The sequence below is a fragment of the Melopsittacus undulatus genome, chromosome 7 (assembly GCF_012275295.1).
Source record: "Melopsittacus undulatus isolate bMelUnd1 chromosome 7, bMelUnd1.mat.Z, whole genome shotgun sequence".
Lineage (NCBI taxonomy): Eukaryota > Metazoa > Chordata > Aves > Psittaciformes > Psittaculidae > Melopsittacus > Melopsittacus undulatus.
The window spans coordinates 21,073,982-21,097,394 of NC_047533.1; the positions used below are offsets into that span (position 1 = coordinate 21,073,982).

A 23,413-nucleotide genomic window follows, 5' to 3' on the forward strand; every position below is an offset into this window, starting at 1 on the left:
TTAATAGTAAATTAAAGCTGCACAGGATGTACTAGGAATATCAAACAAAAGATTTTATGATCTGGTGATTCTCATTTAGAAATAAAAGCCTTAACTCACAGCAAAAATGGAACTGAAAAATATTAGGAGATTGAGAAGCTGTCAAGAGTGTGTAGAGGCAAAATGATTTTACAAAGTCTGTTTACTAAGTTCTGCATATAAAGGTTAACTGGCAGAAGTAAGTGGGAACAGGAGCTTGAGAATAACAGTATCTTAATATATCTATAACAGCTTAATATATTTTATACTGCTATCCATCAAATTTCATGACACAAGACTTCATTTGTATATGTGGTTGTCTGGAACACAAACTGTCGACAGAATGAGCTACTTTGACTTTCCAGCAGTCCACTAAATGAAGCAGAAATGATTGCCACTTATTCAAAGACAAATATTGAGGTGAATCTGGAATACATTAAAAATCCCACAGAAGTGCAAAACTGTGGTCTGACTAACTTAATCTGGGAAAACCCATTTGTTAGCAGCTTGCTGGGTGACTGAGCAGGTCGTTGCACTTCCTTTTTATCTCATACTGATGATTTACAAAGCACTTTGAGACCTTCAGTGTGTTCTTTAACAATACCAACCTTGGAACTGTTATAACAAAAAAAATCCCACATTAGTTCCAAAAGTAGCTGTGTTGTTCTCTATTAGTGGATGCATATACAAGTCACCCATGCCCACTTCATATTTTCAGCAACAATGAACACTTTTTTCTTTGTCAGTGCTACCTGGTTCTCATACATTTTCATTTAAATTAAATCCAGTTTTAATTATCTCCCCTGAATGTCTCGCTGTATTCCTTCAAGTAGAAGATACACTAATGATTCATAATTTCCCTTGATTTTTGATGGGAATTCATCCAAACTCACCTTCAATGCTTTTTTCTCCCCTATATTTTGCATTCAGAGCAATTGAACAATACTTCAATTAAAAACAAACAAACAAAAAAAAACAAACTATAAAATAATTGGGATGGATGCAGCACTCATTTATATCCCTGCAAATCCAGGAAATCCAGTAGTTGCATATGAAGCATAAATCTAACCAAAATCTGCCTTCCCTCATGAAAATTCATATGCTTTATGAAGACCTTTCATTATATTTTTCCTTCTGATTTTAAATATAATCTGTGTCATTTCTGCATGGTTAGACTTTTGTCAACATCTTGGGGGGAAAAAGCACCAAACAAAAGAATCCAAAAATGCTGTCTGCAAAAGATGTTTCATAACAGCTTCTATAGAACAATGTCATAAAAAAAAAAGAAAAACTTCAAACTTAATCACTGTGAACTAGGGAATTGTAAGGAATATATATATATACTGCAAGAATCACAACCACTTTACCTTTAGCTAAATGTTACTTTTCATCATTTTCTATAAATGTGAGAATTTGGAAATGCTGATGGAATCATGCCTATGCAAGAACTTTTTATTTTGAACAAACCTCAAATGTTACTTAAGAATGAGAAATTATAATCATGTGAGATTTAACCACTGTTACCCAACAGAGATTATATTTGCTCTGTCAGTAACTTTTATGGTGTATTATCTAGTTCAGAATTCTGACAGAGTGAAAGAGGATTTAAACAAAGTAACTGGTTCCATGCTTAGCTAGCATTGAGTTAAATAAGCAGAGATGTAGTTATTATTTTCTTAGAAGTAAATCTGTGGCTTCCTTTTTTAAACTCTTAAGTTTTAAAGTCCACCAGAAAGGCTGCTGCTCAACGAAATATTTATTCACTTCTGCCAGTTACATGATACTATATGGGGAGCAGATTTGCAGCACTGTGAAACACATCGAGCAAGTGTCAGCACTCCCTGTAATTCAGCCGACCTCCCAGTATATTCACTGCAGCGAAGCGGGGGAGCTCTGGAGCGGCCGGAGGGAGGTTGTGGTCGGGAAGTGAGGTGAAGAGAGCGCAATAGGATCACACCAGATCAGCACGACGCTTTAGAAAGAGGAAAGGTCAGTGTGGGCTTAGTGTTGTTGTGGTGTCATTTCATCTGTTTGTCCCTTGGTGGAGTTCTTGAGTTAGTTTCTTCCTTCCTCCAAATGGCTTTAACTGCTTTGTGTGAGGTTTTTGTCCTTGTTTTTACCCTGCTTTCGAATTTGCTGTAATATTTACTGTATTTAACCTTTCCCTCGTATTATTGTGAATATGTTACTCTCAAGCCGATCTTTTTTTTTTTTTTTCCTTTGGAAGCTTTTCCCTAATTTGTGTGCGCGTGTGTTTGCAAATAATAATATATAATATGTATGTGTTAAGGTAATGAATGGTATAGATGTGCAAATAAGCTGTCTCTCTTTAACCCGAGATGGATTCCCACTGCAGATCCGAGAACTAATTTTCCAGTGAGAGACACCGACATTCCTAAACTGCAAAAAAAAGCCCAAATTGTCGTGGGCTGAAAGCGCCAACTGCGGACACGAGTCGGAACACCGGCGCAGAAACGGAACTCCGCCAAGAAATGCAGATGAACGAGCCATTAATTGCATCTGCATATTTTAGCCATGACTCCTGTGTCTTTCCAGCCAACAGCTACAACAAAAGCAAAGCCTCGCTGGAGACCATCGAAAAGAGAGCTGCGGGGGAATGCAGAGGAGCTGGGGAAGCTCCCAAGCTGCTTTAGGATTTCCCCTCTTACAGAAGGCTGTGAATGTCAGCAAGAAGGATTCCTTCCCACACGCAAGATGCCACCTCGGTGGCTTTATCAGATGTTCCCTTTAAAGACACGAGCTCTTATTTCCCCTCTGCATGTCTCTCGCATCTCTAGCTATTTTTTTATTACAGCCGATTACATTTGTGATCCCGTTTCCCACTTGGTCTCACCACTTCAGGACAAACGCCGTGTCTTGTCCGAGCGTGTCTCTGAGCAGCTGGGAGCGGGTGAGGGGGGACTGAACGGGACGGACGAGGGGGTGGGCGAGGGGGGGGCGGGACGTACACACTGTGCAACAGATTTGACCGAGAGGGACAACCTCCCCCTGCCTGAAACAGCCGGATTGTTCCTACCGAAATTCAGACAGCTGTGCGCGCACTGGCTGCAGGCCGAGAACTAGGGGGGGAGGGGGTTTGTGTCATTCCCTCTGTCCCTGCACGAAAGAGCGGGATGCAGGACACACACATATACGCCCCAGCCAGCACAGCCCCGTCCTCCACCGGCAGCCAGAGCACGTGGAGCGGGAGCAGCGCTGCTATCCACCATGCAGCGCACGTCAGACCCATTTCCCACGCCGGCCGCCTGCCCTGGGGGAGGAAAGTAGGAGGAGGAAGGGGGAATGGTAGGAAAGGGAAGGGGGGGGGGGGGCATTACCTCTGCTCCGAAAGAGGAACCAATCCACTGTGAAGGACGCAGCACTCCTGAGCAGGAAAGACATTGCACATTCAGAGAGATGTTGCATATGAAGACACTGCAAAAAAAGAAAGAAAAGGAGGGGGGATGGGGGCGCAGACCGCATGTGAAAGGCACAGTGTGCGTAGGAGAAGCCAGCGAGGATAAGAAGGGAAAAGGGGGAACGATTGCACATGGCAAGAGAAAGAAATCACTCATTCACTTGAAAGAGGCTCTCGCAAGGCAGACCGTAGTAGAAGTAGACATGGGAGATAACGGGGAAGGAGAATGCAGACAACAGACGAGATGCCCGTGCTGGGCAACAGCCCGGAATCCGATTAAAGTTTATGGCGGGGAGGTTTAAAAACGCTTCATCCCGCCCCTCCCCTGGCGAATACATTAAGTTTCCTGGCTGCTCTTAAAAGCACAAAAGGGAAGGGAACAGCGGGAGCTTCGGCTTGCGATTGTATTGCTAGTGCAGGGAGCCAGTGTAATGCAGTGTGCTAGTATTCCTGCCTACTGGTATGTCTAGATCTTACACTCTGGCCAAAATTTCCTCCTCTAGGAGCTCCAGAACAGCGAGGGGGAATTTTGATAAATTCAAGTTGCTTGGCAAATATAATAGGGATTTGGTACTAATCCTACTTAACCCGCTGCGAAGACGCTGAGCTCCCAAGCCCCCCTCCTCCGTCCGGGACTGCGGCGGTGAACACTGAGCCTGCGCCGAGCCGGGCTTTCTCGCTGATGCTGCAGATATAAAGCCGAGCGTCTCCAGTGTCGGAGGGGGAGGGTTTTCGTGTTCTGGCGTGGAGGGGAAGCGGCCGGTGCCAGGGCCGGAGCCGCCGGCGGAGAAGCAGTCCTGCAACTCTCCGGAGCAGGGAACAGGAGCGGTCGAACACCATCCCCCTATCTCCCTCCCATCTCCGACTTCATGCGGCGGGACTCTGCTCCTCTGGACTCCCCAGGGGAAGAGGTGGCAACCTTCCCTCCCTCTCACATACACTCGCAGCCCCAGATGACAAAGACACACCGTGACTGTTGCTTGGAATCTCCTCGGCGTATCCGGCCTCGTTTCTCTCAAATATGTCACCACGATGAAAGAGAGGCGTTTCACTACAGTCGTCTGCATGCATCTTTATTCAAAATAGCCATGTAAAAAGACGAATGAACACACAGAACCCGCAACAACTTGTTTTCCCACATGTGTTCATAGGAAGAGAGCAGCTGGATTCCTGCCTCCCCCTTGCTGCACATACACACACGCACACGCCGATTCTGTTCCCACTGGCTGACCATGCTCGCCCGGGTCCTCCCTCTCCCTCCAGCCCCACGGAGGCCAGCCCCGCGGAACCCCCTCTTTCCCCCCCGGGAGCCGGGTGGAAATGGCAGGTATGGGAGTCAGGCATCACCCAGGGCTCAGGGGCACCCTCACACGAAAGCCATAGGCGCTTAAATGGCACAAACTCAAAAGGAGAAGCGAACTAGGGACGCCAGGATAAATAAAGTTGAGCAGAGAGCTTTAACATTAAAGTTTATTTCCCACTCATCCAGGTAGGTGACGCTACGTTTTAGCAATCATCTAAGCAGCAAGTCTCGGCTCAGAAATATATCTGTTACTTTTTACATGTGTTTATCCTACTAACCCTTTCGCTCCCTTCCTGATCATCTTCTCTCTTTTTTCTTTTTTTTTTTTTCTTTTGTGATGTTGTTTTCCTAGGAAGGCACGCTGAAAAGGCACATTCAAATCATGTTAACAGGAAAAACACGAATACAAAGACTAAAAGGCTCAAACAACACTGGGAAACAGGACGAAATTCTAAGATCTAAGGCAGCCCCCCTTCCTCCCTGGAGTTTTATGCAGTTACAGTGACTGCAGCTCTTTCACAAAAAGCAACGACACGTCAGAGGAAGGTGGGAATATGTGCGAAACGAGTTTTCCTACCAGCGTGATTCCGCAAAATGCAGAGCCCGTAACGTGCATCAGCTCTGCTCAAGAGAAAGACGAATAAACATTTCCTTTAAAAATTGTTGCTCGATTCACAGTCTACAGCGGAGGTGGGGAGGGAAAGTATAGGAGAGAATCACTACAGATCGCGGGTTTGAGGAGGCAACAGCAGCAACACTCGAGCGTGTAATGAGGATCGGGTTTAGAAACTGAACTGGTGTGTGATGAGCAGCTATCCCGCTTGCAGCACTGGCAGCGGCAGAGACAGCGGGTAAGACTGGTCTTTCTGGAGTGCAGCGCTTGACTCGTCCTCCTCTCTCCTCCTCCTTCTCCTCCCTCCCTCACTCCCGCTCGCTCTCTCTTTGCTCTCCCTCTTTCTCTCTCTCCCTCTCTTTCTGTGTGTGTATAGCGCAGGCGGCTCTGCTGCTGCAGCGTCAGGGAAGAGCTGCTGAGAGAGGCTTCAGCAGCTCCCACCACTTCGGGCAAACTTGCCGGTTTACTGCTGCTTTCTTTTTTTTTTTTTTTTTCCTTCAGAGTGGGAAGCCTCTCAGTTGCCATTCAACATTCTAAAGCACAAGCCGCTCTGCCGTGAAAGCGCCTGATCTACACTTCTCTAAGAGGCACAGGAAGGAATGCACATTGCAGATTTTACCCACCGTGGCGGTGCAGATCACAGGAAACAACTGACTGATACAATTTTATTGCAAATAGAACTCTGGGGTTTGTTGGTATCTCTCTTTTTTTTTTTTTTTTTTAACCGCGTAGCTGCTGTCTCCCCCTCCCCTTTGCCATTCCGCTTCTATGGATGTAATTCAGAATCTGTGCTAATTCACGTGGGGGATCCAGTTACATCGTGCTCCTCTCCGGGTATATTTACGAAAGACCAATAATCGCCTTTGGACACATAGTTTTGTTGCTAACCTTTGAACTGAAAGGATCAAGTTCAGATCTGGTTACCTGCATTGGGACGGGAAGAGGAGAGAGAGAGGGGGAGAGACTGCAATCTCATTTGTGAATCGCTCTCAGTGCTGCAGATCCACATTGCTATAACACATGCAGTGCAAATGCAGGTAAGGCACACACACAAACTGCGGATGCTAAACCAAACTTGGGACTGTTGTGTTTGTATATTCTTATCTACAGCTTTGCATATTCTGGGCAAACGGCTTCTGCAGTTTCTGTATCGTTGCTTTGTGACTAATGACCTTGCGCAGAGTTGTTAAAAAAAAAATCCGCTCCGGAGAAAGAGCTGAACATTTTAGGCGATCTCTGAAGATGGATTTGGGTGCTTTTCTGCCAGCCAAAGGGGATATTCTGTGAACTGCTGTGTAATACACGGTTTTCTTCTCCTGTGCAGCTACCGACATTATTGTGATTTTTTTTTTCTTTCTATTTTTTATTTTATTTCATTTTTTAAAGAACTCCCCATTGCTAAGAGGATTTGGAGTTTTCCCGGACACAAGCCCTTTGAATAAAGCGAATTACATTTTTTTCCCGTCTGTGCAGAGCAGGGGAAGAATAAAGCTAATGCTTCGGTCGTAAAAGGCTGAGAGAGAGAGAAAAGAGAGAGAGCGTGTGAATTGTAGTTAACTCCAGTGTCGAAGAAGACGACCTGGGGGGCTTCGAATCGTATAGTGCTGCTCCAGCTTTTATTGCAAACCTTGCAAAGCGATTACAGTAAAATCAGAGAGGAGGAGGAGAAGGGGAGGAGGAGGAAAATCCCATCCTGTCTACGGAAATGAATCTTTAAAAAGCAAAATACACTGTCCCGTGAACTGTAAGTATATCGCAACTGGAAGGCAGGGAAAGCAGTAGAGGAGCCAGCAGCAGGGTTTTGACAACCTATTGCACCAGCCATGAGACACTAAGTTTCCAGGAACAGAAGGATTTTACAATTGATAGCCCGGACGCTCAGCCGCTCTGTTGGCTTATCAGGGGAGTTAACTGGGGGGGGGGGGGGGGGGGGGGGGGGAGGAAGACGACGACGACGACGGCACGACAGGTGGGAGTGAGAGGAGGGGGGGGGGGCGTGCTAGGAAGATGAGGAAGATGAGGACTCTTTTCGGCTTTGTGCATTGCTGCTGCTGCTGCTTCTTGCTCCTCTTGCCTCCGCCACTCTGGGTCAGCCTGGCATCGGCCAAGCAGCTCCTGAGGTACCGGCTGCCCGAGGAGGGACCAGCAGACATCCGCATCGGCAACGTGGCATCTGACCTGGGAATCGTGACGGGCTCCGGCGAGGTGACATTCAGCCTGGAATCGGGCTCCGACTACCTCAAGATCGATAACATGACCGGGGAGCTGAGCACCACGGAGCGGCGCATCGACCGCGAGAAGCTGCCGCAGTGTCAGATGATCTTCGACGAGAACGAGTGCTTCCTGGACTTCGAGGTGTCGGTCATCGGCCCCTCGCAGAGCTGGGTGGACCTCTTCGAGGGCCGGGTCATCATCCTGGACATCAATGACAACACCCCCACCTTCCCTTCCCCGGTTCTCACGCTTACCGTGGAGGAGAACAGGCCCGTGGGGACCCTCTACCTGCTCCCCACCGCCACCGACAGGGACTTCGGCCGCAACGGCATTGAGCGCTACGAGCTGCTGCAGGAGGCAGGCGGGGACGGCGGCCGCCGGGGCGGTGGAGGGGCCGGTGGCGGGGGGAGCTCTGCCTCGGCGGGCTCCGAGAGCGCCCTCTACCCCGGCAGCAACAAGCGGCGGCAGGAGACGGATGCTGCGGCCCGCAGCAGCGTCTTCGAGCTGCAGGTGGCCGACACCCTGGACGGGGAAAAGCAGCCGCAGCTGATCGTCAAGGGGCCGCTGGATCGGGAGCAGCGGGACTCGTACGAGCTCAGCCTCCGCGTGAGGGACGGCGGGGACCCTGCACGGTCCTCGCAGGCTATCCTAAGGGTTCTGATCACCGACGTGAACGACAACAGCCCCCGCTTCGAGAAGAGTGTCTACGAGGCAGACTTGGCAGAGAACAGCAGCCCCGGAACACCCATCCTGCAGCTGCGAGCCACTGACCTGGACGTAGGGGTAAATGGACAGATCGAGTATGTCTTTGGGGCGGCCACCGAGTCCGTCAGGCGCCTACTGCGCCTGGATGAGACCTCAGGCTGGCTCAGCGTCTTGCACCGCATCGACCGGGAGGAGGTAAACCAGCTTCGCTTCACTGTCATGGCCCGAGACCGGGGCCAGCCCCCTAAGACAGACAAGGCCACAGTTGTGCTGAACATCCGTGACGAGAATGATAATGTGCCCACCATCGACATCCGGAAAATTGGGCGTATCCCTCTCCGGGACGGGGTAGCTAGTGTGGCCGAGGATGTGTTGGTGGATACCCCCATTGCCCTGGTGCAGGTGTCAGATCGGGACCAAGGTGAAAATGGTGTGGTGACCTGCACTGTGGTAGGTGATGTGCCCTTTCAGCTCAAGCCAGCCAGTGAGGGTGAAGGGGAGCCTCAGAACAAGCGCAAGTATTTCCTCCACACCTCGGCCCCTCTGGACTATGAAGCTGTCCGTGACTACAATGTGGTGATTGTGGCAGTGGACTCTGGTAGCCCCAGCTTGTCCAGCAACAACTCCTTGCTGGTGCGGGTAGGGGACACTAATGACAATCCTCCCGTGTTCAGTCAGGCTGTGCTGGAGGTCTCCTTCCCAGAAAACAACTTGCCTGGCGAGAGGGTGGCCACAGTGGTAGCCACAGATGCAGACAGTGGCAAGAACGCTGAGATCACTTACTCCCTGGAGGCCTCACCCCTTTCCTCAGATGCACCAGGTGGCATCTTCAGCATTGACCCTGACTCTGGGGACGTGTTGGTGCAGGCAGTGCTGGACCGTGAACAACGTGATACCTATGAGTTTCAGGTGACAGCCCGGGATAAGGGAGTGCCATCACTGCAAGGCTCTACCACAGTGGTGGTGCGGGTGGCAGATCGCAATGACAATGAGCCGCGCTTCATGCAGGATGTGTTCACTTTCTATGTGAAGGAGAACTTGCAGCCCAACAGCCCTGTGGGCATGGTGACTGTGATGGACTTTGACAAGGGCCGCAATGCTGAGCTTAGCCTCTCCATCCAGCCTGGTGACCGTGACCATGATCAGGCAGCCAGCATTTTCTCAATTGAGAATGACACTGGAACCATTTTCTCCACTGTCTCATTTGACCGTGAGCAGCAAACCAGCTACACTTTTAAGGTGAAGGCAGTGGATGGAGGTGAACCGCCACGCTCTGCCACTGCCACTGTGTCCCTCTTTGTGATGGACGAGAATGACAATGCGCCTACAGTTACCTTCCCCAGCAACAGCTCCTACACTGTGCTGCCACCTTCTAGCAACATGCGCACTGTGGTGGCCACTGTGGTTGCCACTGATGCTGACACCGGTCTCAATGCTGACCTCAACTACAGCATCATTGGGGGCAATCCCTTCAAACTCTTTGAGATCGACCCAGCCAGTGGTGTGGTATCACTGGTGGGCAAGCTGGCCCCAAAACACTATGGTCTGCATCGCCTTGTAGTGCAGGTGAATGACAGTGGGCAGCCTCCCCAGTCCACCACCACCCTGCTCCATGTCTTTGTCAATGAGAGCCTATCCAATGCCACTGTGGTAGAGAGCCAGGTGGCCCGCAGTCTCCACACACCCCTGGCCCAGGACATTGCTGGTGACCCCAGCTATGAGTTGAGCAAGCAGCGACTTAGCATAGTCATAGGTGTGGTGGCTGGCATCATGACCGTCATCCTCCTCATCCTGGTGGTTGTCATGGCCCGATACTGCCGCTCCAAGGGCAAACATGGCTATGAGGCTGGCAAGAAAGACCATGAGGATTTCTTCACTCCGCAGCAGCATGACAAGGCCAAGAAGCCCAAGAAGGACAAGAAAGGCAAGAAGGGCAAGCAGCCCCTCTACAGCAGCATTGTCACTGTCGAGGCTTCCAAGCCCAATGGTCAGCGCTACGACAGTGTCAATGAGAAGCTCTCAGACAGCCCCGGTATGGGGCGGTACCGCTCGGTCAATGGCGGCCCGGGCAGCCCAGACCTGGCCAGGCACTACAAGTCGAGTTCACCGCTGCCCACTGTTCAGCTGCACCCGCAGTCCCCCACCGCAGGCAAAAAGCACCAGGCTGTGCAGGACCTGCCCCCGGCCAACACCTTTGTGGGTGCCGGCGACAACATCTCCATCGGGTCGGACCACTGCTCTGAGTACAGCTGCCAGGCCAGCAGCAAATACAACAAGCAGGTAAGAGCACTGCACCCCTGCGGTCCGCGCACCCGCCGCCACGCACACACACACAAGCACATGTACATACTCATATGCACGCTCCTGGTGGGGGAGCGGTGATGCCCACATACCCCCTGGAACAAGCAGTCACGACTGGCAGGTTCTGTGACCCCATTCAGCCTCGTATCCCCGCGCCAGCCTTCAGCAGGCAGTCAGGTGCCAGGACAACAAAGTGAGGAGAGTCAGGGATCTTTATTAGTATGACTTTTACATTTCTCTCCACTTTTTGGAAGCCAACCAGCCCATCCGTGGATCCCCACCGACAGGGGCGCCGGCGGGACCATGGTTACCCCATTCAGCAGGTGCAGCGGCAGCCGTCCGCAATGGGAGGCAAGGGAGAGGTGGACCTCACATTCGGTCCTCATTCCAGACAGCGAGGTGTAGGACAAACTGAGATGCCTGCATCAGCTAATCGCGGTGGTTGGGGGGTTCAGGAAGCCCCCCACCCGCCGCAGCTGCGGTCGTGCCCTTTCCCCTGCCCCACTGGCAGCTTACGTTTTCCCCTCAGTCGTGCCTCCCCGGCCTTAAAGACACAGATCTCCGAATGAGAAGGCAAGTTTCACCTCCTTAGCCAGGTGTTCGGGAGAAAAGGGGTCGCTGCCTGCCTGCCGCTTCCTAAAGCTGTGGGCGAGAGTGGATTAGCATCCACCTTACTGAAGCGATAATGGCTGTAATTGCCAGGTCTTTCATTAGGACCAAAATGCTTAAATAATCTAAAAAGCTGTCTAATTTACACTACATAGACTGCACTCATTGCAGCAGTTGCTCTGAATACACGTAAATGTTAGTGAGTTTACAGTCCCACCCTAGTATGTTTTAATTGCCTTTTTCTGTGTCGTGTCTTCCCCCCCCTCCTCCCCCCCATGTATAATACGAAATTCATTCATTCATGCTGAGAGGCCCCAGTTTGCCAGCCCAGCTGCTGCTGAGCTCTGTCTCTGGAGCGTGACTGCTGTGAGTCCCCTCAGAGTGAGGTGTGTCTTCAGGAGTAGCGTAAGGGACTGGTTCTGATCTTGGCCTTTTTGGCGGAGGTGGCTTCAGTAAAGCTCCGGTAGCCTTAAACTGGTAACAGCAGGGACTCCTTTACAGTCCCTGAAATAAAACAGGGGATAACATAGAGAAGAACTAAGCTCCTAATTGAAAGCATTTGTTTTGTTTATTTTATAAGACACATATGTAGCCTGAGTAAAGGTCACTTTTCTCTGGGGAGTACTCTTTGAGTGACAGTAAAATGAGATACTTAACACCTGGTGAGTTCCATTGCATCTTTCCACATAAGATAATGTTCCTAATGTTTCATGAGCTAAAGTGCATGTTACACAAGACTCTAGAGATAAATGAATGCTGATTCATGTAAATACACAGACAAGTCTGGGACAGGAAAATTCTGACTAGTTTGATGAAAATGCTTTCTTCTGATCTTACCCACATGCAAATATGGTATGCTTTTTTCATACATATATATATGCTTTGAAATGTCCGCTAGTCTACTGCTATTGAAGTTTTACAATGTATTGCCCGTATTTGCATTCTGCTCAGAAATACTTAAAATACTGTAAAAGCAAAGGACTTGTGTGAGCCAATCAGGCTTCCGATCACAGAAATGTGAGTGATGTACTATCTGCCAGTATTTTTGTGTATGCTGTTTTACAAGTGATACAGATTTATAAAACGTTTGACACAGTAGTTTCTGGGTGATACATTCCATTAACTCTCTCCTGGAGAGTACATTACAATGTTAGGTTGAAAATAGTCTGGTTAACATACAGAGCACTAAGAAAATTCCAAAACTTCTATATACTAAGGCTTATTAATCACATAGTAGATTATACTGTTTTAGTGAACACTGGAATAACAAAGTAGCAGTAGATTATATGCTAATCAGATACTACTTTTTTCTTGCTGCTGCAATTAATTTGAACATATGAATTATAAATTGCCAAAGTGTAATTTATTTTCAGTATAAAAGAATGACTTGCATGCTAAGTGTAGGAATGGGAAAGGATTATACTACACAAATGACTATTCTGTTCGATAAAAATAATATTTAAAATATATTACAGAAATATGTTTTGAATTACTCAACTTTTTTCAAGGATATATTTTGATATACCTTAGAAGACTTCTTAGTAGAAGGAAATGTCTTTATTACACTTGCAACAATCAAACTGAAGGAAGTACATGCAGAAAACTGATGCGACCACTTTCTTGTGCGTACTTGCCAGTTTGTTGCTGAGTGGCATCTATATAGTTTTGTTCATGCCTTTGCATAACAGTGGGGACATTAAGACTTATTTGCATAAACGATATGTAGATTTTTCACATCTCAAACATTGATAATGGAGCAGTACTCAGTTTATCAGGCAAAACACATGAATATTTTTAACACTAAAACCATGTGGATCTCCTGTTCAGTACACTGTTTAGACAGAAATGTGAAGCAGTTGCAGATAAAGGGTTCTAATGTGGTGTGTATCAGGTTGTTCCAGAGTTCAGCTGTACATATGAAATAGAACCAGTGGGATACTGATGTTACTGTGATAAGGAGACTGGCTGAAATCTCTAAGGCTGCCTTTATTTACTCATTGGCCATTCCCTTTAAGGACACATTAGAAGGTGTATAAAATTTTAGAACAAATAAGTAGACACAGTAGAACGTACCTGCTCTTAAAATACTAGAGATGAGAGCAATACTAATTTCCCATTAGAGTAATTAGAATTGGTAATTGATACTTTTGTATATCTGCAATGTAGCAGTCAGGAAATAAAATCTCTACTTACGTGACTGATTGGTGTACCCCAGTGAATGCAAGTTGTTTTCACTCTGATTATTCGATACTTTCTGTTTAAGGTAATGTATTGAACTTCTTAAATGAGTTATGTGAGTTCCCAAATACATCTTGTTTGATATAGTACTGTGTAGGAGTACTTCTGTGAAGAAAACTACATTTAGTAACTTTCCTCCTTCTTGACATCATATGTTTTATATAAAGTTTAAAACTACAATCTGTGTCTAGTTGACTTCTGATACTTCACAGTCACCTTTTTAGATCTTCCACAAGTTCGGCTCCTATTCTTGTCTTATTTAGCATGGCATTTATTACACTGAAATATTCTTTTAGTCTCCCATTTATCAATCCTCTCCTATTCAGTAAAGTACTAACATACCTACTTAATGGGAAACAAATGTTTAGATCACTTAATATTCCATAGATCTTAATCACTTGCCAGAAGTTAAAGCTGTAAAGAAACTGAATGGGAGTGAGTTCAAGCCAGCATTTTTCTGAACCATAGATTTAAAATCTAAACTCTCCAGGTGCTGTGAGGAGCCTGGATGCTACTAACTTCCAGCAAAGACAGCCAAAGATAAGGAAAGCTCAGTACCTAAGAGGAGTCACTTAGGAACTTGGAGAGTTGCATCCTTAACCCTAACTCTAATAATAGATTTTAGTTGCAAATAATTGTTTATTTTTTTCTTAGTTGCAGGTATAATATATGCTAGTTTTTCCACTTTGTTTCACAATGCAAAATAGTGGCATATAAGTAGGTTTACTTCACTGAAACTTTGAATCATGAATATGAAATCAGCATGTTAACAACCACTGTTTGAAGAACAGGCCTTTTGAACCCTGTTTTATATATTTACGTTTTTGGCCATCATATCTCTTGTTTTCTTTTTTACTTGCTCTGCTCAACAAGCGATGCCTATTGGCTACTTAAAACACTGTAGCTGTGGTGTTGTTGGTTTTGTGGTTTTTGTTTGCTTGTGCTTTATTTCTTTAAGAAGTATTGGTCACCATCGGTACAATTAGCAGAACCAGTGCAGGAATTTTAAATAAGCATGATTTTTTTGCTTGGCATATTGGCTTCCTGTCCAATTCTGTAATAATTTATGAATTATCCCTTTGCCTTTTCTCATTGTAAATGTACTGTTTAATGAAGAAAAACTTTTATCACACAAGATTATGCTGACTAGTTTTAACACTAGTTAAACTGCTAGTTAAAACTAAATACATTTCCTGTAAAGTCTTATTTCCATGAAATGAAATACATAGAAATTAATTTCTGGAAAGAAAAAGATTGCATGGTCACCAGATAATTTGTTTCATAACATTTCAAACATCAATCAGTCTATTGCAATGTAGAAGCATTTGACTAGTTGGTTATCACGATGTGAATTGTATCTATAAACTAAACAGGTTAATTTTCTTGTAAATATGCACGTATAACCAGCAGTCTTAATGGACCCAAAATTCATCCATTAAGAGGGTCATCAGTTTAACCATGCAGGAAAGCATCATCTTTTTTCTTGCCTACACACACACACACCCTTACACGCTTATTTCAAAGACTGCTTTTTATAATCACAAAATAACACAAGAATAAAGTTTTTTCACAACTTTTAGCTAAGCAAATGTCCCACAGTATAATAATTGTAAAAATATGATTTTGGTAGCAGTAAGTGCAATGCAGAGAAAAAAAAAGTGGGAATATTGTAATTAAGTGTAAGCATTTACATTGAAGACCTCTTTCATACATCTGACTTTAATACTGTTTGGTACAAAGTGTACAGAACTATATCTCAATTTTCCAATCTTGATTTGCATTACATTCAACACTTCACAATCAGTTTTTAAAAATGACCCAGATTTGACCTTTAGTAACAAATCATGATGAAAGAAGAGCTAATTAAACATGAAATCAATAGATTGTTGATGTTTTAATTATCTTTATTTAACAGAAAGTGTTTCACTGGTAAGTGCAGCCTTTATTTTTTTCTCTTCATTAAAATCATCTTGTATAGTGCACAAATGTCTAAGTTGCCACTGAATCATTCTGCACTCCCAGGAGATATACAGAGCCAAAAGGGACAGGATCTGACTGAAGGAGGATTCATGCTCTGAATAAGTAAAGAAGTGTACTATTATAGGCAAGGGGTAGCAAGAAACATCTTTAAAAGGATAAAATCTGATTTATCAACTCAGACAGCTCTCTGGCACTGTACATATGAATACGAACGTGGATTAGAAGTTTGACTGTTAACTGTTAGTCTTTGTACTGTAGCAGTGTATTTCTGATCTTATTTTTTCTTCTTTCTCTTTTTTTTTTTTCTTTTTGAATACTTAGTTGCCTTGCTTTGTAGTGTTTGAGATATTTGCTAGTTTGACCAACTGTCAGCTGTGTTTCAGAGAAATACCAGGCCTGCAGTTTCAGGCATATTTATTTACCTTTAATGATTTTCTGTTACAGGTTTTAGCAGGTTTATGCAGTTATTGATCTGCTGGGCTATGTTGAGATGTAAAACTTATTGAATTGATTTTGCATTAAAATATAAAATAAAATCATCAGACTTCAGAAGCAGCATTGCGCTTATGAGTCAGTTAACTAAATCTTTCGCAAACACTGTAAAGTCTTCACTGTATTTACTCATCATTTTAGTATTGCTATTGCTAATTGCTAATCTTAACAGGACACATCATTGTCATTTTCAGTGACTATCTATACAGGAAATACTGTTGCAGTCATTTGAGCAATTCAGTACACTACTTAGACTGGTTTTCTAAGTTTTCTGAGCAAGTCTGCTTCCAGCAGATATTTAGAAACTGTTAAAGCTGCAAATCAATTTTCTTTTTTCAGTCTTAGGCTGCATGCAATATGTTCCACGTAATTTATGTTCTGAGTTTCTCTATTTTTCTTATTATTACATTTTTAGGTGTTTTTATCTCACTGTGGGCTCAGGCAATCCTATTTCTCTATTTTTCTCTTCTGATTTTTCTTTCCTAGAAGAGTTGATATGTTGTCTGCCTGTCACCAGATTCTGGACTTTGCTAGCATAGACTATATATATTCATTTTAATAAAAAAGTTAAGATAAAAAAAAAAGTTGAACATTTACAGGCCAGAATCTAATAGGTTAAAATATTATTATTTTTACACATAAATTTTCATTATTCAATTTTTTGAATCAAGAATGTAAAAGAAAACTCTGACATTTAAATGGATGTATCAAGCTTATTGACTATGAAGGTCAATGGAAAGCATGGTGTTTTTAATATGGACTGTACTTTTAAGCAATGGAAAGCTGTGTGTTTTTACTATGAAAGTTATTCTAACAGTGTATACTGAATGGCCCAGTAGAATTATGAGGAGAACATTTAAAATCCTGTTACTGAAAGTACTTTAAATTATTTTCTTTCAGCTGATATCATAATACCCTGTCCTATAAATCTTTGCTAGCTTCATATCCTAAAAAATGCACTTCACTAGGTAAATATAAATAATGAAAATCACCTGTATCCTGTATTTTTTCATGTTAGTTTTTTTTTCTTATTCGTACTAAGTTGCACAGTTTGAAATTTTTAAACCTTAGCTGAATGTAGGCAAAAACAATTTGTGAACCTAATGTCTGAGTAAAATGGCAGGTGATATAATCACCAGGTCTGTTGAATTTTGGCTTAAAAAAAAAATTCCAAGGAGAAGGGAGAGAACATACACATATTATGAAGAAGCTTGGATGGACTTACTGTCTTCCATATACTTCAGGAAACATAGACTTTCCAAGGTCACTTTTATTTTGTTCTTGTGGATGATGAAACATCACATTAATGCTGGAGTAACTAAGGTTAGTTGAGGCATTCAAAATGTGATTTACAACAACAAAAGGCTACAAAGGAGGATTTAAAACTTCTTAATTTCTTATTTTAGTGCAATTTAACTGAGATGTCAAAATCTCAAAACATGATTATACTGAAGTATCAATTAGGTTCCTAAATTATGTCAGTGACACATGTTGAAGTTGTTCATCTGTGCGGAACTGTGCTTAATATGGGTTGTTTGCTCACTCTGATGTGCCCATTTTCATTGACAAGAGTGGTAAAATCACAATTCAGAGCAACTTTTGACTGTATTAATTAAAATAGGGAGTAAGTTTGATGTATAACATATACGACCACTGTGGAGGAACAACTTGTTTGTTGTTTATTTGTTTGTTTTTTTGTAGAAGAAGATGGATAAGAGGAAAGTTTGGGGTTTTAGAAATTTGAAAAGAAATAATATTCGAGGTCCATTTAAAATTGATTTTTTTTGTTGTTTATATCGATCAAACAATCCTCTAATTTAGGTATCACAGCTGTTTTGCAGCATTAGTTTGTGAAATGCTGCAGCATAACCCCAAAAGTATAGTTTAATTTTACTCAGAGTGAATCACAATTATTAGAAGCTGAAGAAAAGCATAATGTTTGTCTTTCAAAACTTAATTTACCTTATTAACTGCTGACAAGACTGAGTATATTTTTTACGGACAAACATTATTCGGTCAGGTGAGATTTTGCTACAGATTTTCTGTTCTGAATCAAACAACCTAATGGCTCAGTTTGTAATCCTAGATTGAAAGAAATGTCTTGTTGCAAGTAGCATTCTTGGAGTATCTGGAAGCAATACAATTAATAATTATGTAAGTATTTGATGTAGGTCTTTCTTGTCTATAGATAATATAAAGTCAAATTAGAGAACACATAAAGTTGATTTTTTAGAGTAGGTACTAGCTGATGTGATGAAAATCACTCACAGAATTTGTGGTAGAACTAGAATACTGATTCCATCTGCCAAAAATTCAGATCCTTGCAGCCTTGTCTGAAACAGTTCCTTTATGGTATCACATTGTAAGTAACAAAATACTTTTTCACCTGACAGGGTAAAAATTTCCACATTACATGATCACATTATGATTATGGTGAATCTTCTGTAAACTCCCTAGAAAGCAGTTTCTTGACTAGGGTTGTGTCCAGGGAAGGTGGTATGTGCTAGATATTTTCTCTGTGGTAGCAGAGATTCTCAGGGAGAAGGAGGAGAGGCTGCCATAATTTATTCTGTCTGTCCATGTACTGATGTCAAGGACTTTTCATCCCTGGAGCAGTGTAAAATGTGAGAAGGAGCCTCTAGTTCCTTTGAATAGCAAATCCATGGGGGGCAGAATTGCTTTAACGTATTCCCAGGGACTTACCCATGGAGAAAATACCCTTCATTGGGACAATACTTTTACAGGGATACAACTCGATGTAGTCTTATACTGAAAAATGAACTATAGGAAATGATGGAAACTGTTATGGTGTTCTGGGTATGATTCAGCTACCTAAACATATGCATCCAAGTGTCACTTTAGATACCCTAAAGTTTCTGAGATATCTGCACAAAGCTGCACAGAGAGGATGTATGATGCAAGACCTTAGTGTCTTCTGGGACACTACTGTAGCTGCAGCTTAAGGCCAAACAAACAAGCATTACTAAATCCTTTGGTTTACTTAAAGAAACATTAATTAAAATAAAATTAAACACTCTGTGAATGTAGAGCATTTTGGCGAGGTTGAAAATAATTTTTCCAGCAAAAACTTAAGCATAATTCTCAAATATGTATGTCACACACATGCCTATTAATAGAATGCACATTGCAGATACACATTCACATATATACTAATGTTAGGTTAATAAGTTATTTTTTAATTGACAGTGTTTTCACAGAAACAGTAGGGGCAGCAGTTAGCTTAACTGAATTTCCCTTCATCTTCAGACATCTCAGGCTGATGTTTATCTCATGTTAGGTAAAACTATAGGTAGTTCCACAGAAGTCAATTAAATGTGACTAATATCAACTGCTGTAAGTTAAATTGGGTGATATAATATTCAGTCATCTTTATTAAAAGAAAATGTAGATACAGAAGATGAGTTTATAATTTTGGAATTTATGCATCAATTCTCACACATTTAACTTATCAGCGTGTGTATATGTATAATTTGCTTGATAACAGAGTAGGTTTTCATCATGTATTATATCCAAAAGTAAAATAATTTTTGTGACAGGGTCTGGAAATGGTGTGGCTTTAATAATTTCAAAAAATTAGTTTTAGTATGAAAAACATTCTTACTCAGACTAATGGTGCAGCAAGAGTATACATGGCTAGCTACCTTTGTTCTGTTACCTGACAGGTCATGGTGTTTGTGGAGTGGTGTGTTACTCCTTGTAGGTATACTTAGGAAGAAGACATGGCCTGAAAATTCAAATCCACTTTATAAAGCACACTTCATCTCTCAAGTGAAATCTGACCATTTGCTTAGAGAAATCTGTTTAATTAGGAGTCCTTTTTTAAACCCTTCAGTAGTTCGTAAGCTTTCTAAAGATGAAAGACAAGAATGAAAATACAGATAATAAAACATCAACAAATTAAAATGTTAGTTACTTCACCTGGATGCTACATTTTCACAGCGATATTTTAAGTCCCTGTTTTAGCACCTTTACTGTTCACAAATTTTATGTCTGCTAGTTTCAACATAGATGTGGTCTTATTCTCCATCATTTCACTCCTGTTCTAAATGAAGTTACATTGTCATAAAATTTGAGTAGTGAAATGGTTTAGTTTGCTTATCTCTATAAATGTGTCCTCGGTTCTAATGACACAACATGTGCCTTGCATGACAGTGAGAGGGGATATTCATCATTCTGTTAAATTGGAAAATGCTATTTTCAATGAGCATGTAATTACGTTCCAGTTGCAGCACAAGTTTACAGAAGGATAGTAATTGATTTCTTTGAGAGAGAAGTATTTGTTTCATTTCCAAGTAATATTGTGAGCTCTTTTACGGAAGGAATAATTGCACTGAAATCTAGAAATCTTAAGACAAGTCCCTGTATGTTCAGCCACTGAACCTCAGCCCAGGTCTCGGGTAAGATCTGTCATGTGATTTAAGAAATTCATTCAGAAAGCTCGTCTAAATACATACTAGTGGTTTATTCTTCTTCCTGCATCTTAAGGATCTGAATCTCTCACTTTATTATAATGGATCCTTTTTTTTTTTTTTTTAGACATATAAAATTCAGCTATTTCTAGAGCAGGTGTTAATTCATGTGAGTAATAGTGACAGCAACAGGTGTGAAACAAAGCAATACCCATTTTTGTGGTACTGTGTTTTTCCTAGAAATTACAATATGTAGTTTGGGTCATGTATTTTACCAATATATTACTATATACATGCAAAGTAGAACACAATACACATCTGAAATATATATCCACAGTGCAGACGGGAGTAGTACCTTATAGGAATGAAAAGAACTATCACTGACATACAGTAGGTGTTTCACTAGGATGTGGGTTTATGTAATGGGTGGGTTCAGTTGGTTCAGACTTGATGCTGGCAGCTGCCTTGAGCAGATGCAAAACCACTATAGGTTGATGCAGCACAGTAACTCATCCTGTTTAAGTTCTCCAAGTACATATGTGAAATTATATGTTACTAAAAACCCCTGTGAATTAGAAAAAAATACAGAAAAGAGATTTAGTTTAGAATTAAAGAAACTTGTGTAACTGTTTGCAAAAGGGCACTGCCTTTGCCGTTCTGCTTTTTGCAGAGGTCACTGGACACTTACATAATTTGTCCTCTTTTTTGTGCCACACCAGTTCTTTAAGTATTTATTAATGAAGTGTTGCTAGCAGCCTGCATTTGTTTGTTTGCTTTTTAGTGCAGAGTTAAAAATAAGCAACAGTGTGAAATTCTTCTGTGCAGAATAAGGCAATTTTGGTTTTGTTATATTGTGAAATATTTTATCACTTAAATGGCCTTCAAGGAGTCTGAAGGTTGTTATATTCAGACCTTGGGACAACGCTGAATGAATTGAAAATTCATCTTGGACTTTGTAATACTGAATATTAATGTACCTTTCTAGGAACCTTGAATGATAACTTTATATATTATTTCTTTATTGGTTCTTAAGGAAATACACAATGTGACTGAACTCTTCAAATTATACAGCAAACTTTCTGGAGAATTAGTGTTACAGAAATATGAAAGGACTGGCCAAAGGGTCACTCTATCAGATGTTTCTGAAAGGCTTTATGTATTTATAAGACTTCATGATTTACTATTGATGCAAATTATGAAGGGTAAAAGAAAATCCATCTGTTATCGAAGAAAAAACTAAATAAGGCCAAGGATTTGAAAGACTTAGCATTAAGGACTAAGAATTCATACTTCATGATGGTTTTACAGTAATTGACAGTAGAAAAGACTTGTTTTTAGCATTCACAATGTATTTTAATTAAAGAAAATTGCTTTGTCATAAAAGCTTCTCATGTGACATACCCTATTTGATTCCATAATTTTGTAATCTTCACTTAAATGTCTTCATTAAAATATGATATGACATTATTTCATGTCATGTTGGGCATAACTAGCTTTGTTATTGTTACCTTTAAGTTTAATCAAATTCTCTGTAGCTAAATAAATAGCATTTCATCAAAAGCCATTGGTTTTCAACCAGCTAGGAAACAGATTGCTGTCATGAGATCAGATCTAAGGCTGGTGTCTTCGATCTGCAAGTAATTGTGCACTGATAATAGTTGTAACCACAGGCAAATCTTACTCACTGTCCTGATCTGTGATAGATTTTCCTGTATGCTAATATTGAATCAGATAGAGACATTTTGCAATACCATTACAGTTACTATCTTTAACTTTTCTGGTTTTAATTTGAAATATATACTGTTTGGAGACAGTATCTTTGTGTTTCATTTCTGAAAATAAATGAAGAAAAGAAAAATCTAAAGGAAAACATAACAACTATGCTTTTGTCTTTGGCTTCTCCTTTCAAAACAGTTGCATCTTTAGGATATAAAGTACTGTTGATGCTTAAATAAATATTTACCTGTAAAACCACACATTCTACTGCTTGGCTCAGAGGGAAGAGGAACATGTCTGACAAATTGCAGCAGGAAGTAGTGCTTCATTCTAGCTTGGTGGTGTGTGAGCTAGCAGGTGCCAGAGTATTCTCTGGGTCAGTTGCAGACTATGTACTAACTGTATACCCTATATGTAGGTTACTGCATTAGGACATCATAAACACATTTTTCCAGTGTGAAGATGGTGAGGGTGACTACTGGAGTATATAGGAGCCCCTGTGCTGTACCAAGACTCCATCATTTCAGGCTCTTCACAAATGCAGAACATACTGTAAAAGCTGGTTTTAAATAAGGGATACATAAAGGGTAGAATAACACCTACTGTAGTCAGCATGGCACAGTGCTCTAAAAGAAAGCTGTCTTCTGGTATGTGTACGTTGTTCTTGTGAAATGGTTCCAACAGTTTAAAATCTGTTTTGATTTTTTTTTTCCACCTTGCTAGTTACACAAACAGACCTTCACTTTTTTACTAAGGCAAGTGGGAATTGTTCACTGTCACAAATAATAAATAACAAGAGTACCTGATCTGCACAGCATGGAAGTGATAAAAACACATGCTTATGAGTGCTTGAGATTTCACAGCTGTTAATTTTGAACTTTTTGATTGCCGCTATGTTTTACAAGAGTAGATGCTGTTAGGGCAGCAGTACAGTGTAATAGTGAAAGATTATGACAACATGCATTTATCATTATGAGCTTGATAAATTCAGTGAAAGAAATGGTCAGAAAGTGCCCTAACCTAAAGTCATAAAATACATCTTGTCTTTTCTGAAAATTAAACATTTTTTTTGCTGCTGATAATAATATTTAGTACTAATTTAACACTAACATTAATACCTTTGAGAAGATTTTTTTTTGTGCGTAATGAAATATATAGCTCTTATCAATGTTAGTGAATTCCTTAACATGTACGTTGAGGGACACTAGGAATATATATGCAGAATGATATTGTATATACATAGCATCGCATATACGTAACATTTATATTCACATACAAAACGTATGTATTTACATACAAAAAGCTTCTTTACAGAATGTTAGCAAATAGTATAGTACATTTGGGTTTAAAAAAAGTCAGGACTATTCAGGCTTTGA

At 42.0% G+C, this 23,413-nt stretch overlaps 1 protein-coding gene and 1 long non-coding RNA gene across 6 annotated transcripts in view; both read left to right on the forward strand.

The window, feature by feature from the left end:
- Positions 1 to 4,181: 4,181 nt before the first annotated feature.
- Positions 4,182 to 7,251, forward strand: LOC115946125 (uncharacterized). The gene is made up of 3 exons (XR_004080228.2): positions 4,182 to 4,763; positions 5,092 to 5,590; positions 5,854 to 7,251. It is a non-coding gene; the product is annotated as an uncharacterized lncRNA (long non-coding RNA).
- A 93-nt stretch (positions 7,252 to 7,344) lies between these two features.
- PCDH7 (protocadherin 7) overlaps positions 7,345 to 23,413 on the forward strand; it is a 290,346-nt gene continuing 274,277 nt past the window's right edge. For all 5 annotated transcript variants that reach the window (XM_013128453.3, XM_005146702.3, XM_031046920.2 and 2 more), the window contains exon 1: positions 7,345 to 10,551. In XM_013128453.3, the coding sequence (XP_012983907.1) occupies positions 7,360 to 10,551 (3,192 nt within the window). In that variant the 5' untranslated portion in view covers positions 7,345 to 7,359. The remainder of the gene's footprint in view (positions 10,552 to 23,413) is intronic.